This window comes from Gallus gallus, chromosome 3 (assembly GCF_016699485.2).
Source record: "Gallus gallus isolate bGalGal1 chromosome 3, bGalGal1.mat.broiler.GRCg7b, whole genome shotgun sequence".
Taxonomy (NCBI): domain Eukaryota; kingdom Metazoa; phylum Chordata; class Aves; order Galliformes; family Phasianidae; genus Gallus; species Gallus gallus.
This window is the reverse complement of record NC_052534.1, coordinates 99,738,074-99,746,757: the sequence shown is the minus strand read 5'-3', so window position 1 is coordinate 99,746,757 and position 8,684 is coordinate 99,738,074. Positions and strand designations below refer to the sequence as shown.

At 56.8% G+C, this 8,684-nt stretch overlaps 1 protein-coding gene across 1 annotated transcript; it reads right to left on the bottom strand.

Annotated features, from left to right (window-relative positions):
* Positions 1-1,031: 1,031 nt before the first annotated feature.
* On the bottom strand, positions 1,032-3,962 carry LOC121113181. Its single transcript, XM_040698135.1, has 2 exons — positions 1,754-3,962; positions 1,032-1,624 (listed from the first exon to the last, which is right to left on the bottom strand). Exon 1 carries the CDS (start codon positions 3,957-3,959, stop codon positions 2,022-2,024), a length of 1,938 nt encoding a protein of 645 aa, XP_040554069.1. The 5' UTR covers positions 3,960-3,962; the 3' UTR covers positions 1,032-1,624; positions 1,754-2,021.
* Positions 3,963-8,684: the final 4,722 nt, after the last annotated feature.

Below are 8,684 nucleotides of genomic sequence, written 5' to 3'. Positions count from 1 at the left end.
TCAATGCATTGGAGGGAAGGGAATCCATCCAGAGGGACCTGGACAGGCTGGAGAAGTGGGCCCATGTTAACCTAATGAGATTTAACAAGGCCAAGTGCAGGGTGCTGCACTCGGATCAGGGCAATCCCAGGTATTTATACAGACTGGAGGAAGATCTCCTTGTGAGCAGCCCTGCAGAAAAAGACTTGGGGGTCCTGGTGAATGAGAAGCTGGACATGAGCCAGCAGTGTGCACTTGGAACCCAGAAGGCCAGCTGTGTTCTGGGCTACATTAAAAGAGGAGTGGCCAGCAGGGAGAGGGAGGTGATTGTCCCACTCTACTCAACTCTAGTGAGGCCCCATCTGGAGTGTTGTGTCTAGGCCTGGAGCCCCCAGTACAAGAAAGATGTGAAACTCTTGGAACGGGTCCAGAAGAGGGCCACTAAGATGATCAGAGGGCTGGAGCACGTCTCATATGAGGAAAGGTTGAGGGAACTGGGCTTGTTTAGCTTGGAGAAGAGAAGGCTCAGGGGACACCTCATTGTGGCCTTCCAGTACTTGAAGGTTGCATATAAACAGGAGGGGGAATAGCTGTTCACGAGGGTAGATAATGATGGGACAAGGGGGAATGGTTTTAAACTGAGACAGGGGAGGTTTAGGTTAGATCCTAGGAGGAAGTTTTTCACCCAGAGGGTGGTGACGCACTGGAACAGGTTGCCCAAGGAGGTTGTGGGTGCCCCTTCCCTGGAGGCATTCAAGGCCAGGCTGGATGTGGCTCTGGGCAGCCTGGTCTGGTGGTGGGCAAACCTGCACATAGCAGAGGGGTTGAAACTAGATGATCTTTGAGGTCCTTTTCAACCCGGGCCATTCTATGATTCTATGAGTAATGAGAAGCAGTAGGACCGGCAAAGGCCATCACTGCCCTGCCTACTTAGGGATTCTGTTCATCTCCTCCTCCTTGACCACCTTCTCATCCTAGGACATAGTTGTGCAGGTAGAGCTCCATGTGAGCCCCAGAGCACAGGACTGGGATCCTGCCAGCCTCCCAGGGCCCTCAGGTCACCACTTTGGCACAATCCTTACTGCCCTTGAAAGGGAGAGGCAGGGGTTCTGGGGGAGATAGATACATCCCGTCCCAGAGCAAGAAGGAGAGGTGGTGCCCGCAGATGCATCTGTCTGTTATTCCAAGGGTCACTGCCCACAAGCAAAAGAACAGGCGTGGCTGTCTCTGTCCCATGGCTGACTCCCACCCTCATTTGTCTCTGCCACTTGTTCTAAAGGGCCCACTCTGTTCCCACACCTAAAACTTAGCTGTAGTATGCAAAGACCTCCAGAAAGCTGGACAGTCCTTGCTGCCTCTAAAAGCCTCGTGTGGCTTGCTTGCTCTCAGGCACCTGGAGGGCCAACCTAGTTGTCTCCTCTCCCCCATAAGGCACCAGCAGAGCTGCCCACCGTGCCCCTGCTGGGAGATGCAAGCAGTGAGCAGGCAATTGTGCTCCTCTGCAGGAAGGATGAGATATCCATGAACACATTTTAAGAGGTATTTGTTTATTTAATTTTTTACTGGGAGAGCTCCTGTTCCTTGGTGGTCCTGGCAGGGATCTGCTGCTCGCTGGGTCCATGTCCCTGACTGGGTGGTGCTGCCCCTGGAAATCAAGCAGAAGAGTAAAGTCACATAGGGCTGGGGCTGGGCCTGAGTCAAAGAGCGTGTAGCAGCTCTTTGAACCTCCAAGTTCAAAGAGGACTTTGAACAAAGAGCAGATGCACTGGCTCACCATGATCAACTTGAGCTGGCATCCCCACGTGCCCGGGGCTCCTCCCACTCTGATTCAGTCCCTTGCTGTCTCCATGGGTGTCCAACACCAAGTCTTGATGTTGCCTGTTGCTCCTGTTGAGAAAGTCTCAGCCCCAAATACCACAAAGTCCTTCCCTACTGCCTCCTGAGATGGTTGCAGCCTTTCCCCAGGAGTTGTGAGTTATGTCCTTATCCCAAGGCAAGGCTTGGCTGTCCACGGTTGGTCTTCTTCCTTGGGACTCCTCACTTCACTTCTTCCTGATTTTGGAATATAGGGCTTTGCCTGCACCCAGGAGCTTGACCCATGCCCTCTGTAGGCAAAGGAGGATGGGGATGAGACAAACGTAGGAGCAGCTTGGCAGAGATGGTTTCTCTGGCACTGGGCTCCTGTCTGTGGCTGATTCACGTTTGGGCAGCCGCTGTGCTTGTGATGGTGGGGTCCTGGTAGGGGCCTGCTCAAACAGAAGCGTCCTCTGCTCCACTCTAGTGATCCATACCATGTATTTGTAGACACGGACCCCCTTTGGCTGCCGGGCAGCATCAGCAGTCTGATTCTGGCCTTGCTCCCTTGTGGCCCCTTCCCCAGATAGATGCTTCTCTCCCACTGCCTCATCTCCTCCTGTGCCTGGAGCTGAAGTCCGGGTGCCTTCACTGCCATGTGCCCTGTGCCGTGCGGCTTTGCTGCACTTGGGGCAGAGCCTCCTGGGCCTGACTCCGTTCTGCCTGGGTCCCCTACCGTTCTGCATTGCTGTCTGTGCTCCGCACAGTGTGGTAATGGGATGCTGTGCTGCTGGCTCTGAACTTGAGTGCCCCACATTGTCCTGGGACTGCTCCAACCAGGAAGCCAGCAGCTGGTTCTGCTGGTTTTCAGTCATTGTGCTGGTCCTGTAAGAGTCTATAAGAGCTTTGAGTGTCTCATCCAAGCTGGGCATCTCTTCCGAGTTGGTCCCTGCAGGGTTTGGAGCTGGTGGCACAGCTACAGGAGTGTCCTTACTCCAAGAGTCTTCTGTTTGTGTACATACATTTCCAGAAGGAGTTGTCCTGCCTTGTGACAGCTCCTGGACCCCCATGTTGCCCCCGCTGGGCACGGTGGTGGTCTCATCCTCCTGTCCTGCCTTCTCCTGAGGAGCTCCCTCACTCTGTGACACTGTCTGCTCTTCCTGGATGGAAAAGGAGGGACCGGGATCACGCCCTTGTGTCACAGGGCCCTGCTCCTTTCTGCAGCTGCCAGGCTGGGTCTTCTTTCTGGCTGAGCTGCTGCTTGCAGCTGTTCCCCTGCGTGTCCTTTTCAGCTGGGGTGTCTCCAGATCTTCACGAGGCACCTCTTCTGCCACAATCACAAAAGCTGCTGACAGAGAGTGGGCAGGCGTCTGTGTTCCTCGTGTGCGTGTTTCCACAGGGGCTGTGGACTCTTGCTGCGGGCCAGGGGGCTGCACTGCCCTCTTCCTGGTGCGAGCGTGCCTGTCCCAGTGCTGGAAGGGTGAGCGGTAGGGCAGCACAGTGTGCCTGTGTGGAGGAGGATGGTAGTCTTGTAGCTCCTGGGTGGTCTCTGAGAGCTTCTTGTAGGAGGCCAGAACCTTCTTGGGTAGCCCGAAGCACCGCTGTATCTGCATTTTTACCATGTGCCGCTCCAGCTGCCTTTTCACGGCCTCATCCAGCTTCAGCGGCTTCCGCACCCTGGACACCACCTCCACATGGGGCTCTGATGGTCGCTGACGCACCTGAGGAGCCGAGCTTTCCTGCACAGTCTCTTGTCCATGTCTTGGCAGGCCCGCTTCCTCCTCTGGTTTCCCTTTGGGGATGACACAGTCCGAGGTCTCCTGGACGTTTTGGGGCTCAAGTGCTTCGGAAAGCGTGAGGTCCGACTGAGGCATGGCAGCATGACCCAAATCTGCTCCATGCAGAGGAGTGCTGAGGCTCAGCTGTGAAATGCAGCTGCCTTCATCTGCTTTGAGAGAAGTGCCGGAGCTTTCCCTGGGCGGGGGCAGAGGGGCTGTCCAAGAGCAGTCAGGTGCTGTTGCTGCAACGGCAGCAAGGGAGTTGTCGCTCCAGGAGGACAGAGAGGCCCCTGAAGAGCACCCAGCTCCCACTGCCTCAGAGGGAGTGAGGGATTGATAGCTCCTAGAGGACAGGGAGACCTCTGAGGCGCTGCTGGCTTCCACTGCCATGTTGGAAGTGTGGGACATGTTCCTCCTCAGATGAAGAGATGCCCTCGAAGAGCGGCACTTTTCTGCTGCCTCAGTGGAAGTGAGGGAGCTGTCACTCCGAGAGGACAGAGAGATCTCTGGTGATGATCTGGTTCCCACTGCCTTGTCGGAAGTGAGTGGCTCATTGGTGTCCTCTGACACCTCCATGATTGCCCTGTGGTAGAAGGGGATGACGGCATGCTTTGATCAAGGACTCCTGAGCACCTCACGACTGTCCTGCTGCCTTAGAGGAGCTGACAGGCTGTGCTGCTGAGGTGGAGAGCAACCCAGTGTGTGCCTGAGGTCCCCCCATGCCTGCTGTGATCAGAAGCTCAGGAGGGGTGGGCAGCACCGTCAGGCTCTGCTGCGCCTCGGTGGTAAATCCATTGCTTCTGCAATGGCATTGCCCCTTGTACTCTATGTCTGCGGATTTCACCATGCAAAACTCCTAGCAGTTCAGTTTCAAAGCACAGGCCCACGACAAAAGACTGTACTTAAAAGGTACAATCCCGGCCGCAGCCGCGCCTAGAAAGTTCTAAGAAGCTGAAGTGAGGCAAACCCCTCCAGCCCAGGCAGCGCGGCCGCTCCGACGCGTGTGGGCGGAGCGAGGAGTGTCGGCGGGAGTTTTAAAAATGCCTGCGTCCGCCATTTCCGGACAAACCCCGAGCGGATCAGCCTGGTAGCAGAGCGTCACGACGCAGGACTGTTCTTAGACAGTCCAAGTTGTGGCCACAACCGCGCCTAGAAAGTTCTAAGAAGCTGAAGGAAAGCGAGGCAACCCCCTCCGGCCCAGGCAGCGCGGCCACTCTCACGCGTGTGGGTGGAGCGAGGAGTGTCGGCGGCACCCCCTCTCCGTGCGAATAAAGGCAGAGCCCAGAGGGCGCGGTGAAGGGGACGGGCGGCGCGGCGCGGCAGTTGGTGGGGGGAGCAGAGAGCTCAGGTTACGGCGCCTTGCTGTGTAGAGGAGGCTTAGCCCTTAACGGGTCACTTAACAGGACGTTGCTCTCCAGACACACCCGCGTACGACCACGGTCTCCACAGGGCCACGAGCAGCTGCTAAAGCACGTATGTCCATGGTATGTCCTCTGTAGGCAAAGGAGGATGGGGATGAGACAAACATAGGAGCAGCTTGGCAGAGATGGTTTCTCTGGCACTGGGCTCCTGTCTGTGGCTGATTCACGTTTGGGCAGCCGCTGTGCTTGTGATGGTGGGGTCCTGGTAGGGGCCTGCTCAAACAGAAGCGTCCTCTGCTCCACTCTAGTGATCCATACCATGTATTTGTAGACACGGACCCCCTTTGGCTGCCGGGCAGCATCAGCAGTCTGATTCTGGCCTTGCTCCCTTGTGGCCCCTTCCCCAGATAGATGCTTCTCTCCCACTGCCTCATCTCCTCCTGTGCCTGGAGCTGAAGTCCGGGTGCCTTCACTGCCATGTGCCCTGTGCCGTGCGGCTTTGCTGCACTTGGGGCAGAGCCTCCTGGGCCTGACTCCGTTCTGCCTGGGTCCCCTACCGTTCTGCATTGCTGTCTGTGCTCCGCACAGTGTGGTAATGGGATGCTGTGCTGCTGGCTCTGAACTTGAGTGCCCCACATTCTCCTGGGACTGCTCCAACCAGGAAGCCAGCAGCTGGTTCTGCTGGTTTTCAGTCATTGTGCTGGTCCTGTAGGAGTCTATAAGAGCTTTGAGTGTCTCATCCAAGCTGGGCATCTCTTCCGAGTTGGTCCCTGCAGGGTTTGGAGCTGGTGGCACAGCTACAGGAGTGTCCTTACTCCAAGAGTCTTCTGTTTGTGTACATACATTTCCAGAAGGAGTTGTCCTGCCTTGTGACAGCTCCTGGACCCCCATGTTGCCCCCGCTGGGCACGGTGGTGGTCTCATCCTCCTGTCCTGCCTTCTCCTGAGGAGCTCCCTCACTCTGTGACACTGTCTGCTCTTCCTGGATGGAAAAGGAGGGACCGGGATCACGCCCTTGTGTCACAGGGCCCTGCTCCTTTCTGCAGCTGCCAGGCTGGGTCTTCTTTCTGGCTGAGCTGCTGCTTGCAGCTGTTCCCCTACGTGTCCTTTTCAGCTGGGGTGTCTCCAGATCTTCACGAGGCACCTCTTCTGCCACAATCACAAAAGCTGCTGACAGAGAGTGGGCAGGCGTCTGTGTTCCTCGTGTGCGTGTTTCCACAGGGGCTGTGGACTCTTGCTGCGGGCCAGGGGGCTGCACTGCCCTCTTCCTGGTGCGAGCGTGCCTGTCCCAGTGCTGGAAGGGTGAGCGGTAGGGCAGCACAGTGTGCCTGTGTGGAGGAGGATGGTAGTCTTGTAGCTCCTGGGTGGTCTCTGAGGAGCTTCTTGTAGGAGGCCAGAACCTTCTTGGGTAGCCCGAAGCACCGCTGTATCTGCATTTTTACCATGTGCCGCTCCAGCTGCCTTTTCACGGCCTCATCCAGCTTCAGCGGCTTCCGCACCCTGGACACCACCTCCACATGGGGCTCTGATGGTCGCTGACGCACCTGAGGAGCCGAGCTTTCCTGCACAGTCTCTTGTCCATGTCTTGGCAGGCCCGCTTCCTCCTCTGGTTTCCCTTTGGGGATGACACAGTCCGAGGTCTCCTGGACGTTTTGGGGCTCAAGTGCTTCGGAAAGCGTGAGGTCCGACTGAGGCATGGCAGCATGACCCAAATCTGCTCCATGCAGAGGAGTGCTGAGGCTCAGCTGTGAAATGCAGCTGCCTTCATCTGCTTTGAGAGAAGTGCCGGAGCTTTCCCTGGGCGGGGGCAGAGGGGCTGTCCAAGAGCAGTCAGGTGCTGTTGCTGCAACGGCAGCAAGGGAGTTGTCGCTCCAGGAGGACAGAGAGGCCCCTGAAGAGCACCCAGCTCCCACTGCCTCAGAGGGAGTGAGGGATTGATAGCTCCTAGAGGACAGGGAGACCTCTGAGGCGCTGCTGGCTTCCACTGCCATGTTGGAAGTGTGGGACATGTTCCTCCTCAGATGAAGAGATGCCCTCGAAGAGCGGCACTTTTCTGCTGCCTCAGTGGAAGTGAGGGAGCTGTCACTCCGAGAGGACAGAGAGATCTCTGGTGATGATCTGGTTCCCACTGCCTTGTCGGAAGTGAGTGGCTCATTGGTGTCCTCTGACACCTCCATGATTGCCCTGTGGTAGAAGGGGATGACGGCATGCTTTGATCAAGGACTCCTGAGCACCTCACGACTGTCCTGCTGCCTTAGAGGAGCTGACAGGCTGTGCTGCTGAGGTGGAGAGCAACCCAGTGTGTGCCTGAGGTCCCCCCATGCCTGCTGTGATCAGAAGCTCGTATGGGCGGAGCGAGGAGTGTCGGCGGCACCCCCCTCTCCGTCCGAATAAAGGCAGAGCCCAGAGGGCGCGGTGAAGGGGACGGGCAACCGTGGCGTGGGCAGGGCTAGCACGGAGTGCAGGGTACGGCGCCTTGCTGTGTACGACGAGGCTTAGCCCTTAACGGGTCACTTAACAGGACGTTGCTCTCTGGACACACCTGGGAGCAACCACGGTCTCCACGTGGCCACGAGCAGCTGCTAAAGCACGTATGTCCATGTCGCGGTTCAGGCTGCAGAAAATGCCTGGTCTTGTCCCTGCTACAGGAGGGCAGCAGGGGTACCGCCTCTGTGCGCTGGGAGCAGGTGGATGATCTGCTCAGCCTGGTGGTAGAGCTAAAGGAGGAAGTCAAAAGGTTGAGGAGCATCTGGGATTGTGAGAGGGAGATTGATTGGTGGAGTCATGCTCAGCCATCCCTGCAGGAAGCGCACCGGGGCGATGCTCTTCAGGCAGTGGGCGATCGTCTGCTGTCTCCCAGTCAGGTGGGAGAGGGTGAGCTCAGAGACAGCGAGGGATGGAAACAAGTCCCTGTCTGGGGCAGCGAGGGGACTGCCTCTCATCCTGTCCCCCTCTCCCAGGTGCCCTTACATAACAGGTTTAAGGTTCTGGAGCTGGAGGGACTGGGAGGTGTGGATGTGGGTGAAGGTCCATCCATGCAGGTGAGGTTGCCCAAGGCTAGTGAGACTACTTCCTGTATGACTGCAACGTCAGTCAGGAAAAAAGAAGGGCTGTAATCGAAGGGGACTCCCTTTTGAGGAGATCTGAGGGTCTAGTATGCCTCCCAGACTTGTTGCACAGGCAGGTGTGTTGCCTACCTGAAGCCCGGGTGAGAGATGACCAGGCGAGTGATGCTCCTAGCAACAAGCCTCTGATTATCCATTACTGGTTTTCCACAGTGGAAATAAAGAGCTATGTAAAAGTTCTCAGATGTTCAAAAGGGACTTCAGGGCACTGGGAAATCTGCTGAAGGGATCGGGAGTGCAAGCTGTGTTCTCCTCTGTGCTCTCAGTTGGTAACTGGGATTTGGACAAAAGGAGGAGGGGGGACACGCTGAATGAATGGCTTTGCGAATGGTGTCATGCTCAGGGCTTTGGGTACTATGGTTTGGGACACCGCCTTGAGAAAAGAGGAATGCTGATGGCAGATAGGAACTGGCTGACTAGAATGGCCACAAATATTCTTGGGAGCAGGCTGGCTGGGTTGATTAGCAGGGCTTTCTAGTGGAGGAAGGGGGTGTACTGGGTGACAGAGAAGCGTGTGAGAGTGAAGTCAGCTTGGGAGGCAGTAGGGGAAAACCCTGGGCTTGTCCTGGCGGTATTAGGGAGAGCTCCTCCAAGAAGGTAATGAGGCCAGTAGCCAAGCTGAAGTGCCTCTATACCAATGTGCACAGC

Coding starts and splice junctions, on each gene's coding strand:
- LOC121113181 (XM_040698135.1), bottom strand. CDS start 3,959: ATGTCCCACACTTCCAACATGGCAGTGGAAGCCAGCAGCGCCTCAGAG.